This window comes from Clarias gariepinus, chromosome 4 (assembly GCF_024256425.1).
Source record: "Clarias gariepinus isolate MV-2021 ecotype Netherlands chromosome 4, CGAR_prim_01v2, whole genome shotgun sequence".
NCBI classification, from domain to species: domain Eukaryota; kingdom Metazoa; phylum Chordata; class Actinopteri; order Siluriformes; family Clariidae; genus Clarias; species Clarias gariepinus.
Genome location: NC_071103.1, coordinates 32384981 through 32401690, shown reverse-complemented (window position 1 = coordinate 32401690; position 16710 = coordinate 32384981). Strand labels below are relative to the sequence as shown.

General features: G+C 38.9%; 2 protein-coding genes across 7 annotated transcripts in view; both read right to left on the bottom strand.

Annotated features, from left to right (window-relative positions):
• Positions 1–7783, bottom strand: part of stk17a (serine/threonine kinase 17a) — a 29446-nt gene extending 21663 nt beyond the window's left edge. For both annotated transcript variants that reach the window (XM_053493805.1, XM_053493806.1), the window contains exon 1: positions 7385–7783. In XM_053493805.1, coding sequence (XP_053349780.1) covers positions 7385–7551 — 167 coding nt within the window. In that variant the 5' untranslated portion in view covers positions 7552–7783. The remainder of the gene's footprint in view (positions 1–7384) is intronic.
• Positions 7784–10220: 2437 nt separating this feature from the next.
• The window catches only part of LOC128520391 (E3 ubiquitin-protein ligase HECW1), a 97001-nt gene continuing 90511 nt past the window's right edge, over positions 10221–16710 (bottom strand). For all 5 annotated transcript variants that reach the window (XM_053494611.1, XM_053494614.1, XM_053494610.1 and 2 more), the window contains 3 exons: positions 15828–15942; positions 14900–15098; positions 10221–11380 (listed from right to left, as the gene is read on the bottom strand). In XM_053494611.1, the coding sequence (XP_053350586.1) occupies positions 11269–11380; positions 14900–15098; positions 15828–15942 (426 nt within the window). In that variant the 3' untranslated portion in view covers positions 10221–11268. The remainder of the gene's footprint in view (positions 11381–14899; positions 15099–15827; positions 15943–16710) is intronic.

Here is a 16710-nt window from a genome sequence, read left to right as displayed (position 1 = left end):
GACATGTGACCTCAACTAGAGAAGAGGCGCCTATTCACACAGTCTCCAAGAGCTTAGGCAGACATTTTCTGAATACTTTGGGAAAGTGCATTACCTCATCTGCATCATGGACCAAAAGTTTTCAGCATCTCTCTCATTTCAGTGCATGAACGATGCTGAGAGGACACGACACAGGCACATCTGGACACAAAGTCCTAACAGTGTGAATGATATGTACAATATGTATTGCATGTTATTTTTGGTAATAAAAAGCAGGCATCGCAGCTTCTTTCTGACACTATGTGAAGAGGAAGCATGGCAATCCTCCTTGCCATCGGGCCCCAATAACAAACTTAGCTTTCACATGGCCACCCTCCCCTTTGCTTCCCTCTCGCCATTGCCATGGTGCTCCGCAGATGTTGCCATCGGAGCCTGAGACCCGAACAAAGTGAGAAGTGGAGCAATGATGTCATGGTATCCCATCTCAGCTGTCAGGCCCGAGACAGATCCTTTCTCTAAGAATACGAGATGGGAAAGGAAGAGGGGGGCCTGTGGTGTGAGTAAAAGGGAGCACACACTGCACACATCCGACAGGGCCTTAAACCCCATCCAGAGACGGAACCGCACGCAGCGGCCCTAGGATTTACGAGGGAGGGTGAGACATTTCCAGCTGATGACATGCTACTTTAGTGGATAGCCAGACTAGGCTGTAAACAAAGCCCTCCCAAATACCTATGAGGTGTCTGACCTTAATTAAAGATGACAGACTGTGTTTTATGAACAGCCACCGAAGGCTCGGATGACCTCTGGAATGCTTTGTGAAAACACGAGGAATATTTAGCACACTTTCACTAGGGTATGCAGTTCTGCTGTACAGTACTTTGCAGTTCCAATAAAACTTTTATACAAAAAGACTGAGGGTATTTTTATATTAGGTACAATTGATTTGTACCGTGCTCAGGAACGATTGCTCTAGTAAATGCTGTAATACGTACCTCTTCAAGCGGACTCGGGCACGGTTCCCGAGCATGGAATGATTGCGTTCTCACTGATCAACATGAACCGGACTTGAAGTGAAATTTCCTTAGAAACCAGCCTTAATGTAAAAACGGCTTAAATTTTCCTCATTAGATGAGCTACAAATGCAATCACTTTTGTGTGCATACAAAAAATTGATCTAGAAACAATGATGTGTTTCTAATGTGTTTCTTTTTTTTGGGTCATTTTTTAATTATGCCATCAGAGGGAGGTTGAGTTTGCTTTGGTTCTGCCTAATACTAAAACATCGCTAAAGACTAGCGTGTTACCTGTGATACCGAAAGCATAAGGTAACAGTAGTACTTTATTAGTGCTTACTTGTGGTATTACTAGATGTAGGATATTTAGCAACAATGCTGGCACTGCAAGCACGTACAAAAATTCTTTTTAAATAAGTACTCAGTGTTAAATTAGCCAATGTAATGAGCGGAATAATGTAGAGATTTCTGTTTAGCTTCAGGATAGGAATGTATTTTGTGATGTTTATCAGCTGACAGTACATTTTCCTTTTCTTATAGTCTAATCAGCTTGCATTAACAATGAGCCCAGCATTTACAAAAAGCATTACCAAATAAACACTAATGAAACTGTTATAGTCTCTGGTCCATTATGAAGCAATCAGCACTACGCCCAAGTCACAATGAAATCCTTCATGGTGAGAATTTTATAGCGGTCAATATCCTTTGAAAGTTAAAGCCTGCATACAACCACTGAAACTAATAAAAAAAAAACAATTGCAATTCTAAAATAAATGGACAAAGAAACTAAAACATCGACTTTCTTTAACCAGGTTCAGGTAGAAGCCGCTGTCTGCATGGTGCACTTTTTCACTTTGGTGCTCTCTTCACTTCTCTTGGACCCAAAGCTTCTGTCTCAAACCAATGGCAATGCAGTCAAATGAAAGGCTGCCATTTAAAGCTGTGCGCTCTACAGGGTAAGGACTCTGGAACATTAGATACGGCTTTGCAAATGTTTGCGCACAAAATTATACATCTCATTTTACAAACAGTGGTTATCTCCGAGCAGAGAAACTCGAAAATATTCTCCAGAAGTGTGTAATGTGTTTTTAGTTTCTACACACCAATCAAAGGCATTTTTCAGCTAAGCCCAAAATCTGGTGAGGGACTGCACTGCATTTTAGTAGTGACCCGACAGGACTGGGTGTTCCCTGAGCAGTGGAATGCGGTGCGACCAGCCTGCAATTATCCATATTTGTAAATCTAAAAAGCCCATAACCGCTAAGATTTCACCTCATGATTTAGATGGTGGTGAGTTTTACTATAAAAGAGCCAAACACTGGTACAAACACTTAACAGAACGTCACTATTAACAAGTAAATGCTGCAGTGTGCATCCCAGGCACATGTACTGGTCGCTTAGAAACCCAAGTGACATAAAAAAAAAAAAAACTTGGCAACAATATAATAAATTAATTGCAGACAAGTATATGATGCTGAATTCCAATTGTACACCAAACCTGTAACTTTAAATAGGAATTTTCAACCTACAGCTATGAGAGAAACAAAGAAATGCCTTGTCAAAGGTCACTTCAACATGGCTTCAGAAACACTCCACAAGACCTGCCATTTTGGAAATGATTGAGAGTCATCTAGCCATTGCAACTTGGCCAGTATAAAAGGTGCTTGGTCCTTAATGACTTTAAAATCTGGCTGTTTACCTGCTGCCTATTGTCAATATGTCATTGTACCAAGGTAATCAAATGTTATGCACCTCTACTTGGACCCCTGTGATGGATGATACGAGTATATATCAGCTTGCTGAATTATCCATATATCCCCTGTGGGATTGTTGGACTGTGGGAGAAAAACTGAGTACCTGGAGAAAACCCACCATGCATGGGGAAACATTTAAACTCCATGCACACAGAGCCAGGATTCGAGCCTGGCAGGGAATCGTACCCGGACCCTGGAGTCAAGGCGACAGTGCTAACCACTACATCACCATGCTACCTATAAGCATAATGACATAATTATTAAAAGAAAAAGTAGTCTGGGCTAGTGATTCGTCTGCACCCTGGAAAACCAACATTCTTGACTATTTGCAGTGACTGGTTTAATATTCTACCTGGCAATTAGTAATGATTAGTATAACACTGGGTCTTATGGTCATCATGCCTCATAATTTCCAGACTTATAAAAATACCCCAAATTCTTAAACCATAAATCTGTTTTGGTGAGCATGAACACTGTGGAAAAACGTATCAATTGAGTTTCTTAAAAAACTTTGCACATGACTGATGGGTTTAAAGACTGGCTGTAAATACGTCAATTAGTCAAATCCCACGGGACAGGCGAAAATCCAGACGGCCTAACATTTCCTGCCCTCTCACCAGGGACCTTAGGAGATCATTAAACCAGACTTTTTAGCACTCTATACAGTACAACATTACGACCTTTTGTTTTAATCCCCAAAATATTTAAACATGCCCACAGTGATTGATGCTTGATGTAAATCTAGACATGTTTATTGTTTCTAGCCTCTTTCAGGTTTTACACTAAAAAAATTAATACACTATTAGATAAAAACCCATATCTAATGAAATGATTACTTTTATAAGGATATAAAGGGACATGAACAGAGAAGGATCTATTGCAAGCTTTTAAAGTCCTATGATGATTTCTTTTTTTTACAGTAACGAACAACAGACTGAATAACGGCTAAACTGGACGACTGAAAGGAAATGCCAAAAGACTTCCAGTGTTTTATTCTTTGTCCTGCCCCCACCCAAGTCTGTGCAAAAATCACAGACAATGCTCTTGTTCTTGAACAAGTTTCAGCTGTGAAATTTGCATCTCTTGCACTCTGAAAGCTGTCTGGTTTAGAAGACAGCCCGCAAGCAATGATGCAGACGATGAGCATTAGGCTGACTCGTGTGCCTTAAAGCCACAAACCATCTGAACAGTGGCCCTTCTTTTTTTCCATCACATGACCCAGCTTGAGCGTGCTGCATGCAAGGATAATTGAAGGTTTCATCATTTCTTTTACCAAAGAAAAATGGGGGCGGGATATTACCTCTTCTAAAAAAGGGTGGCTGGCTGCCTTACAGAATTTCATCAGTGTGTGACAAAGCTCAAACCCTTTCTACTATATCTTTAACACTTACTAATAATAGTGTCTTTCTAAAAGACAAAGTCTAATAACACATCATGGCAACAAATCTATGACCTCTACCTTGTGTTGTTATTGCTAAGCACGGTAACCAAGTAACACGGTTGCCATTTTGCCTGGTACCAAGAGTACTCAGCAGGGACATATTAGTGGAGAAAGAGAGAGAAAGAGAGCCAGCACTCTTCAATTTAGGCTGCTTTAACTTTAAGTACGATTGCTCGCCCTCCCCTCCCCATGGTGGTTCCCGGTGATTCCGATCCCTATTAGTAATGCTGCTCAGCACCAGTGTGTCAATGCCCATAGTTGATTTGTGAGCTGTGAGTGAACACAAAGAGAAAAACAGTACAAGAAAGTCAACCTAAGCACTATGCCTAATATTTTTGATTTTTCAGAAAAAAAAGCCAACAATGCCCCTCTCATGAGCCTTCGTACTTTATCTGGAATGGCCGTATAGTTTAGAGGACGAGATTTGCGAGTGTTGTATGCTTGTGGAGATTTCGGGGGAGACAGATGCACCGATGATGTCACGTTCTAAACGAAGGCTCACTTCCGTGTTCAAGTACTGTTAACTTTCTTATTTAATTTGAGCAGTGCCCGAGTACACCCGTACCATGCTTGAGAACCCTATTTTTTATACCTGGGCACAACTATGGTACTCTGGGGTCAAGCCCAAGACCTTACTGTGAAAGCACATTTAGATGGCTGCTATTTGGGGAGGAGAAAAAATACAAAATCAAGGTGGTTAATTACAAGCAACTGTGTAATCATATTTTGTCATTTTAGCGCAAAATAAGCCTTTTTTCTATTTATGGTAAATAATTTACTATTCAATTAAAGGCATTATCTAAAACTACTACTATTTACTTTCTAAGATAGAGATATTGATTTTTTTCCTTGATAAAAATAGAGAAGGTAGGCTATCTTTATTGCCAATGTTAAATACTGCAGTGACTGTTGTATCTGTTCAAACGACAGCGTGACATCACCAGCACTGAACCCTCAGTTGCCATAAATTAAATTCACCTACAAACAAATACCAGAGATAAGAAAACCTGTTTCATTTATCAGCTCTGAAATATTGATTCTTAACGTGAAATAGTTCAGATGCCTCAAAAATCTAACCCTGATCCTTTCCCACCAGATATCCAACCCAAACTTGTTCCCCCAATTGTTTTTTTTAAATAACAAACATATCTTGCTAAAAAAGGGTTGAGTTGAGGTTAGGCGTTTTGTTAAAGCTCTAAAAACCTTAAAAAGGTGATCAAATGAATTAAACCTAAAAGAAATGAATCTGTACATAAATGCCAAACTAAACAAGCACGCTGCACTGACTCAAAAGCATACAGGTATTAGATAAATGTGCAAATACCATTACGTCCTACAAACACTTTATCAAGGATCTATATGACTTTCACGATTTCTACTAAACATGTGAGCCAGTGATTAAATAACATTTTGTCTCACTGTTACTGGTACTCATGCAGTCTACATAAAGGTTTCACAATTAAAAATTTTTGTGGTAAGATACAGTACAGACCAAACAAGCTAAAAGACGAGTAAACCAGCAAATCCAGATTCCAATTTGTCCGCTCTTGGCTAGCTCATCTGAGTGTGAAAACGCTTCAACACTGCCCTTTACTTGTGAACAACCTCACACTTGTTCAACATTTAAAGCCTTATCCAGGGATCTGCGCTTGGCTTATTGCAGATTCTGTTAGCATTGCTACGAGATGTTTCCTAGGCTGATCTGGCTGCTAAATTTTTTTTTTCTTGTTTTTTTTTTTGGGGGGGGGGGGGAGGAGAAACAACATTTCAGTCTAGTGAATATGTATAAGTTACCTCAGAGAATAATGATCCATGATTGTTAAAATCCAGAATAACTACAGGGTGTCCAAAAAGGTCCCAATTCATGAAGAGAAATTTATACTTTTTAGCATAATACACGTTTATTTAAAAAAAATTAAATAAATCACCCTCTAAACAATTGACGTTTCTTGGTAAACAGTCATCTTTCCCACTTGCAATAAATTTGGATCAAAACATCTGGTGCTATGAACATAACTGCCCTTTGAATGCTTTCCTTTAAAAATATATAATTTAATATATAACATCATCTTTATATATACCATTTCAGAAGGGTGAAATTATTCGGCTGCATGAAGCCAAGAAAACAACTAGGGAAATTACTAAAACTAGGTTAAGAACCCTTCAATACATTATCAAAACCTGGAAGGATAGTGCTTTAACTTTGTGAAAGAAATGTGGTTAAAAAAAAAAACAACACTTAGTGAGACTAATAAAAAAAATGGCTTGGGACAATAAAGATTGAACTTTGGACATATAAAAAAAGAAAAAGAAAAAAAAAAGCATGCGATCTGAAGAGTTCAGACTGACCCTGTTCCAGAAGTGATTCATTCATCATGCATAGTGCAGGAGGCAGTGTTATGATCTAGAGTTGCTTAAGTTGTTTAGGTGCAGTCTTTATTGGCATCATTATATGGCAATAAAATGAAGTCAGCTGATGACCAGAATATATTGAATGACCAGGGTATCACAGTCAAAATGTGAAAGAGTGGTTCTGGGAGCACGAGGAGTCATGAACCGAGCACAACATTGTGTGCTGTATAATCAAAGCAAAAGGTGATTGTTAGAGTGCATGAATGAATGAACCAATGAATATCTATTTATCTATCAATCTATCCATTGGCCAGACAATCTATAAATAACACTAAAATGTACAATTTTACATAATATCCCTAAATGATTTCTCTTATTTATGAGACTTTTGGGACACCCAGTATAATCAAAGATTTTATGCCTGTTTCTTTTCTTTACAATGTCAACTGAAAATCAGTAACAGGTTTAATAAACAGATAAACCAGCTCTAGATAAGTTAATAATAACAACACGGTGAATATCACATGAGCTGTGCTATGAACAACCAAGGTTTATTTTTAAATTAGATAAAAAATGTCTGTTGATTGAGCACAAACATTTGGCAAATCTTTAAAGATAGGATGGTAAATAATCATGGAGGGATTTTATACTCACTTGTTAGTGAACAAACTTAAAACAACAAAAACAACAACAATGTGTCATATAAAATTAAGTTGAGAATCTTTGGTATAGGGGATTAAGATTTGATTTATAAGTCCTTAAAGGAAACTGCCACATGTGGTCAAAAGCAAGACTTGAGTAATCTTGCGCGCGCGTGTGTGTGTGTGTGTGTGTGTGTGTACCTGCCCAGCTCTTTCCCCGGGATGAGAGTGTAATGCTCGGTGAACGGCTCTCTCTGGATCACGCTCTGGATGTCCCGCAGTAACCCGGAGCGGCTCTGCCCGGCGTCCTGCCACCGGCTGCCGCAGCTTCTCGCCTCGCCGCTCCGAGACGGACATTCAGGAATCATAACTACTGCTCGGAAGTCTAATTTATCTATTAACGCACTTCTGAACGCTCCTAACCCCTGAAAGGAGCCAACTGTGTGAACTTCTAGGTAACCAGTTAGCTAGTTAACCGACTAAACAGGAGCAGCCGAGTGTAACCGGGAAAAAACCTGAAGCGGAACAAACATCAAACACGCTGCAACTTTATAACAACAAACCGACCTTCGAAACTTTCATCTTGGTTGTGAGGTGTGTGTGTGTATTATCTCTCGCGCTCTCTCTCTCTCGCTCTCTCTCTCAGCCTTAACGCAACAAACACGCTTTGATTCCCGTCGCCATGGTAATACCCATGATTGACAGGCAGTCTAGCGAAAGAGGGCGGGGCTTTTGTAAATCAGGGTTTTCCTCAGGCCCTTGGACTAATATGTCCAAAAGCCCAGATTCCCTTCAAATGTGTCCCGTGAAGACTTTTAGTTTTTCTTTGTAAATGTACTATAGGCTACATAGAAATGAAAATAGAAACCAACACACAATAAACAAATCATACTAAATTCATAAACTCCAAATACCAGCCAACTGCTGAGGTGGGTATCCCCCCCGTAACGTTAATGCACAAAATTAAAGATGAGCTTAATATGATATTTGTTGTTAGTACAGTGACTATCCAGATAACATGCAAAAATGCAATTCCGCCCCCTGCTGGTAAAAGTAAGAACACATGATTAAACATTTAAGATTACTGCGTTATACCAGAACAAGCAAACTGATTGTTGAAAAAACAAACATGTTTCATCATCATCATCATCATCATCTTCACAAGGCTTAGTGGTTAGCATTGCCACCTTGCACCGTCAAGGGGCCGGGTTTAATTCCAGTCTCAGGTCTGCGTGCGTGGTTTGTTCTCCCCGTGCTTGGTGGGTTTCCTCTGGGTACTCTGGTTTCCTCCCACAGTCCCGAAGACATGCAGATTAGGCTAATTGGCGTTCTCAAATTGCCTGAAGTGTGTAATTGATAGTGTGAGTGTGTGTATGTGCCCTGTGATGGATTGGCAGCCTGTCCGGGGTGCCTCATGCTCTAAGTCTCTTGGGATAGACTCCACCGACCCTGTATATAGGATGAAGAGGTATATATATATATATATATATCTTCACTTATCTTGGTCAAAGTGCTGGTAGATCCAGAGCCTATTCAAGGAATATACAGTATAGTATCAGCCAGAAAAACACACTGGAAAGGTAGCCAGACAATCACCCATAACCATAAACACACATTTTACAAGTCCGAATTAACATTTTGTTCCACCTACCAGCACGTGTTTGAGGAGTGGGAGGAAACCTGACAGCCCAGAGGAAATCTGCACAGACACTGGGAGAACTCAGGATTAAAAAGAGGACCCTGGAGGGGTGCTGTGGCAATGCTGCCCACTGTGCCACCTGGTCACCAAAGATACCAGATTTGAGTGAGTATTATTACTCACAATGCGAGTAATAAGTTCCCCACTTCTTTCTCAGCCATTGCTTCATCTTGGTCAGAATTAATTTAGCAAGAAAAGAGGCAAGAAAAAAATGAATGTTAAACCTTCATTTATAAAGATCTTTTTATTAGATGAACACAATTTAAATATAGGTGTGAGTTACATATTTAAATAAGTCAGTGCATCACAGGAATAGATCATAGGCATTAGTATTATGTAATTAAATCTTGTCTGTAATTTATTAATTGCCCCATTATAAAACAACAAATAAATAGATGAATAAATATAAAAATAAATAAACACAAGGTGTACACATATTGAAATAAACTATAAACATTGTAAGTAATGAATGACATCAATTTACAGTCACCATCATCTGACTATATAATTAAAAGTAAAAAAAAAAAGAAAATTATTTTAGAAAATAAAAGTCCATATAATAATAAATATAATATGAAAACATAAAGCAGGTATGAGCTAAAAAAATGTATGTGGTAACACAGTAAGCATGTGTACGTATTTGCTAATATATAAATAACAGATTTACTTGCAGTGTCAGGGGCCGTTAGTAAAGTAAATCCCTAGTTCTTAATGTCTACAAAGGTGACTATGTATATCTCTGTGGTCTCAGTTATGTATATTGCTTTAAATTATCATGACTGTACAATCGCTTAAGCGCATGGGGGAAAAAAATATTAAGGATCTTAAATGCACTGCTTTATCAAGGTTCCCTGTGTTCATTGCATATTACAGTTTTTCCAGCTCAATTCCTACAGTGCATACTGGAAACCGTTGGCATATTTATTATGATTACTAATATATGTGTGCTAGGGCACTGATGGCCGGTGGTAGGTTTCTTGCCTGCTGTGCATAAAGCCCGGGTTTGACCCAAGCCTGGATAAAACATGATGACCACACATTTGAGAGGAGCAGCTGAAAAACCAAAACTACTATAAAAGTAGTTTTTTTTTTTTTTTTTTTTTTGGATCCTCATCCTCGCAAATAGGGGTCCCAGTTTTACATCAATAAATAAATGACTGTAATTAAAACATCATTCCTGACTGTGCATTGGAATCATCTGATGAACATTATTAACTTATCATGAACAAACCCTCAAGTGAAAACACTCAAGGAGATTTTCTGGAGTCAGAAAAACCAGAGCATCCTGAGGAGATTGGCATTTAAACCATTAAACTGGGTGGAATTTAAATTCCTTTATACACCCCTTACCTCATCAACCTGCTTTCCTTATCTCTGTATCTCCCGGAGGTACATGATACAAAATAGGTGAAAGTAACATCACAGTGCTTAACATGTGTAACCAGAACACTATCAACTGTTGTCTGGCTGTGGTTTCATTTTTGGTGTATTAAAATTTAAAGCAGCTTAGTTCAGATTTTTGCTGAACCTCATTACTGATAATAAACGTACACAGAATGGGATGAAGAAGTGACGCTGGAGCTGATTTCTTTCCAACCCAGACTGTAGATTTAAACATTGTGAGCATAGTGTATTTTTTTACTTTATAATAATTTTCCCCTGAAATTCTATTTTAAATATTGGACCTTCTGATCTAACACACTGCTCAAACTAACAGTTTCTTTGTCATGAAACAAAAATAAGTATAAGAATGTCAAAAATAAGATTTTTAGCTATCCAAACTTAGCTAATATTCCATCCAGCTATTACTAAACAGGATCAAAGAGATTGTGTGTCCACCTCTTCCTTTTATCTCAGCAACTTTTACAAATAGTATCTGTTAATATAAATTGGAAATGGTCATTCGGAACTTTAAATATGTTTAAATAAAAAGGGGAACAGTTAAAAGTATTTAAATTTTCGCTTTTAAGTCAAGGATGTTAATGAATGTCACGCTTCCATTACTGTATGTAAGCCATCAGTGAACTGTACATCATGTGGGCTTTATCCTCCATGCACAATAATAGCATATCAACAAGACAATGTCAAAAACGCCTCCTTAGTAGCATAAACATTCAGTCAGATAGACTACATTGTAGGCTGGATGCAGGTTTTCACTTCACACTATTTCTGTATATTCCTCCTTCAACCTTATAATAATACAATATGTACGATATTTCCATTATGTATTTCATGCACGTTCAGTTAAACACAAACAAAATAAAAATCTCAAACGAACGCTCAGACAGATTTATTTATAAAATAGCAGTCTCTCGAGGATACGGTCAGTGAAACTCCAACACGGCATGTTTACAAAATATAGTCTTTCCATTATTTAATGAATCTTTCACTCCAGACCGAAAGTGCTCGTCTCCTCAACAGCGATCAGTAGTTTCTCATACAGCATGGTGTATGAAGGATAAGGAGGCAAATCCAGACGGTTAAAGCATGTGTGAGCCCTGTGAGAAAATGGGGAAAACAAAACAAACAAACCACAAGGTCAAGGGTTAAGCAAGTACGTTTATGCAGGCATGTGTTTTCAGGTTCTGCATTCGGAATTCTCTTGTGCTTTAGAGAAAAAAAATGAAAGATTTACAGATTTCAGAGGAACAGTGATTGTAAGTCAATATGTCTCACTGTATTGTTAGTAAGTGAGTATACTTTCTATTAGCATGTACTGTACAGTATCTTGCATAAGTACTGACACCTCTTGAAATGTTATTGCAACATTACAACCTAAACTAAAATGGAATTAACTGGGAAAATTTTATTAAGATGGTCAGTAAAGTTGTGATAGTGTTGCCACGCCAGCCATGCAGAAGGCCCGGGTTCAATTCCCAACCAATTCCCACACAATGCCCAAACCCCATCCACTGGATGCAGTACCAGTAACCCAAGCCCAGGTAAAATGGGAGGGTTGCGTCATCCAGTATAAAACCTGTGCCAAGTGGCGACCCCTCAACAGGAGCAGCTGAAAGACCAACAACAGTAAAGCGGACCCTGCACATTGGACGAATCTTCTTTACTAGCACTAGGAAGAAGAAAGTTTAACTTTCCTTCACCTATACACTAATCGGCCATAACATTAAAACCACCAAGGTTTTAGGTTCCCTCTAAGTGTCATGGTCTGCAGGGCCTCTGGGACTGTGCTGTGGTGTCTGGCACAAGGATGTTGTCAATAGATCCTTTGGATGTGGTCCTTTGGTGTGAGGTCTCTGTAGATGGAAATTGTTTGGTCTGGTGCTTCCCATGGTGCCCAGTCAGAATCAGATCTGGGCTTTTTCCTTACTGGGCCCCATGTGGTGCACTGGGTGTTCTGGTTCTATTTTATCATGTTTTTTTTCCTGGATCCTGTGCGGCATCTGCTTTTTTTGGGGATTGATCCAGAAGGGCTGGTCTTTGCTCCCGACGGACATGTGTGAGCATTGGGTGTCCATGATCCTGTCACCACTCTGCTGGGGTAAGGTTCGTGATCAGTGTTGTTCACGTCACCTGTCAGTGGTCATAATATTATGGATGATCGGTGTAAATTATGGACTATCTTGTGTTGATTTATGACATTCATCCCAGTTAACTCTATTTTCTTTCCAGGTTGAACATTTTGAAAAGTGGAATAGAGAAGAGTCACCCCTCTTATGCAAGGCACTGTACAAATAGAAAAAAAGTAATGCAGTTGTTAAATGATATATAACAAGCTTTTCCCCTCATATTGCTTAGTCTGTGCTAATGTTCTTGTGCACGCAATGCCAAACACAAGTCGGTTCCGTCTGTGACAGTGTAATATGAACTCAATGTGGCACTGATTGAAGACAGCGGCTCGCTTTTGATCCGCCACCTTTTGCTTTTGTCGGTTCAGCTCTGTGAAAAACAAGGTGAATTTCAAGGTGAAATTTTAGATGCATCAGTGAAAGCTTTTTAAATGGGCAATTTTAGGATGACACACTTTGTCATCTCGGGTAACTTTATTTAAAAGTCTAAACAGTGCGATAAAAGCGGCTTCTTTGAGTCTCCACTGAATGCATGACTGGCTTGCTTCGGTTTTCCCAGGGATCCATCAAAGAAATTAGGCCAATAAACAAAACAGCGATTGAGATTTTTGAATCCATTGAATATCTCCAGAAAATAAAAGATTCTGTAAAGGGGTTGGCATGACTTGAGTAGACAGTGATGTAATGAATAATTCTAATTTCCATTAGCATTCTGCCACTTGTTGCTTGAGCTCTGATCTACTTCACATGGAAGTAGCAATTGGTGGGGAACACATGGAAAATATCAAAACAATGAATATATTTATTTCTTTGTTATGCTTACAGTACTGTATATTATATTCATATATGTAAATACACTGCCTGGCCAAAAAAAAGAAAGAAAGAAAAAAAAGTCTCCACCTGGTTTTAACTAAGCAAAAAGGTCCAAGTCTTCCAACTCCAAACTATGTTTATTAGTTAAAGTAAGAGCATTTCCACTGGTCTGATGAGTCCCGACTTACCCTGTTCAGAATGAGGTCACCTGAATTATACTAAATCGCCGGGTTTTTCCATCAATTGAATTTTCCTTCATCACCTGTTTTGTGCACAGGGAGAACTTATATATACTTGGCAGATGTTGTCTTAATACTTTTGGCCACCGCAGTACTATCAAACATGTGGCATTTCCATTCCTTATGGACTATAAGAAAATCAGTATTATTTTGCTTTAAGTTTAACCTACAGGTAAGCATTTTTGTAAGCTAGAATGAGAAATGTGAATCAGTTTCCCCTCTTTCAGGTCATAAAACTAATTCAGGACATTTTAAAGCTAAAAACTATGATTCAGAGTGAAGGGTTTCCGTGATCATGCTGTGAACGAGCACTGTCCTGCAGCTAGAGAGGACATATGAGAGTGATTCAGCATGTATCACACACTTAATCTCAACTCAAGAACCTCTGGGCTAAGAGCTATTTGTACTGTATTGAGTATGAGTAAGTGGGTGTTTTTATGGAAGATAAAAGTGTGACTTGTTGCACATTCTGCTGATATGTGAAAATGTGAACAGACATTGTACAAAACTATTACAGAAATGGAGAGCTTATGTAGCTTAATCTGACGGCTAGGTAAGAAATAACACGAAACACCGTGCTCTTTTATGAAAATAATCCATAATGGGGATGTAGCAGAGTGCTGTTACCATGCCAAAGTGTTTTATTTCCACGCCAAAGTGTATTATTATTATTAGTCTGAAGTGTGTGAGTCCACTTACGCTACAGTGACTGTATAGTTTGATTTAATCTTGTGGAACATCCATAGGGCAAGTTAATTCCTGTTCTCACTTAAATTATAACAGACAGATAACCAGCTGTTCTCTCTCTCTCTCTCTCTCTCTGTCTCTCTCTCTGGATGTATAAAGTTCTCTGAGGTGTGGAACTTTTCAAAGTGCCATGACTTTTAGAAAGAAGTGACACCTGAGATTCCTTGCATAAATGTTAAAAAACTTTACCACATCAAAGATTTTATGTTCTTCAGTGTATTCCATTTATTGTAAGTCTTAAATGATATGAAGCCACGTAGGCCTTAAAATATTAATTTCACTTGACACATTAAATCGAGAATATATAAGAGTTTCACTTTTTGAATCAAATTATAAAAAAATAAGGCTTTTTTTTTTATTAATATCCAAATTTTTGAGATGCAATGTAAGCTTGACTATATACTGTATATATAAACAGCAGGAATGACTGCTCGAGCCAAGCTGTTATACTAAAATACTGCTCCTTCATGGTGTTGTGAACATCCAAGGTACTGTATTCTTGGATATTCTTGGAAATGTAAATATTTCTACAGCAGGTTGTGTCACTGTCTGTTAGCAAGGTAAGGCCCAAAACACAAGATTTATCCTAAAAATTTTTTTTAACACACACACCTTGCAGTGAGTTCACAGTGTTGCATTCACAACAGCCCCAGGAACTTAAAACATTAATGCTAATGTTGTTTTCTCATACCTGGGTAGAGAGGTGATCTTGCCCCATTTCTCAATGCAGAAGCGGCGTGGGCCGTTGCTCCCACGCAGAGCTGCGAAGCCCTCGTACGGCACGCTGGACGTTCCAGTCACAAACTGCAGCAAGCGTAACCTCTGCTCGTTATTAAAGTGCTCCACCACCGCCCAGAACCACCGAATCACGATGTGTCCATCATGGTAGCCTGGATGGAATCATTTATTAGAGAACACATTCATCTCTTGCCCTGTCAACATGACTGAAATGCATTACTTGGTCTTGTCAGTGGAAAGTTAGTAGTGGTGTCACAGTTATGAATGAGGCCGGTTCACCACCAAGGCACAAGCCGCAACTCAGCATACGACTCAGGTTTTATTACCAATGTCAAAAATGCCACGTATGGCAATAAACAGAGAGCGAGACAAACAGCTGGCTTGTTTTGGCAGCGAAGGTTGGACTAGGTGTGTTGGACTCCAAATTAATTGATTGCAGATGTCTTGAGTAAAAGCAGGTTAAATGGCTCAAATGGAGCAGATAATTATCACGGGCAATTAAGAGCCCAGGCTGTAATAAGGGCCAGATGAGTATTCTGGCGATCTCACCACAGCACTCTTGGAGGTTAATGAGTTATGGATGTTTATGAATATTCCTGGCATGGGATGTCATCTACTACAGCTGACATTTAGACAAGAAATAAATAGAGCGCAGAACTGGGCCTTCGCAACAGGATAAATATGAGTGTCATTGCTGTTCGACAGCCATGCTGCTGCACCATGACATATGAATTATTTCAATATTTAAATGACAGTTCTTGGTGACAAACTACTATGACAGAGCAGCACAATGTTAAATGACTCACTCAAGACACATTGAGGGTATGCATTACCTCTGGTACATCAATGCCAATGCATTTATTGGAAAATGACAGTCTCACCTCCTCTATATTCTGTGTTGGACCTCCAGTCACTCAGATCAATTTCTGCTGTTCCTGCAATGACCAGCTCCAGCTCCCGAGCATCGAAAACTGACACCAGTCGTGAATCTACCACCTGATCAAAAACAGAATGTGTAAAATCAAGTATTCCTTCATGTAATTTTATTTTTTAATAGTTTTGACTCTATTACTGTATGTGAGTGATTCATGTGTCTCCTGTGACTCCTGTGTCTGTGGTGTATAAAGACAATAAATTAGACTCGACTAAGAACCCTGAAGTACTTTACATTAAGGGCCAGAGCCGCTTCTATTATCTGAGGAGGCTGACGTTAGATGCTGAAGATGTTTTATGAGTCTGTAGTGGTCAGGGCTCCCCTGGATGTTGTTGGGGAGGAGCTGGACCCTCTCACGACAGTATCAGAGAAAGAGATGCTGTCCAGGGAACATTCCATCTTGGACAACTTCTCCCATCCACTCCAGAACATGCTGGTCAGTCCGAACAGTGCTTAATGGGCAGATTTATACAACCACAAACGCCACAGGAGATCATTTCTGCCTGTGGCCATCAAACTATATACAGTCACTTATCTCTCTGAGTGGGGTATTAAACTGTATTTATGATATGAATTTTAATAAAACATTTATAGAATATCAATATTTTGTTCCATTTATGTAAACTAGTTTTCAGTGCAGTAATATTATAAAACGTATATTTTACTATGACTCATATTTTATTATGACTTTTATTGATCGTAATGTGAGCAACTACAACTTAAAAATTTTGCTAAGGAGCTCAATAAAATATTCCAATTCCGATTCTGATTATTAACACCTGATGTCATTGAGATACAGTATATGTGGGTCTGTTCAGGATTTAAAACCA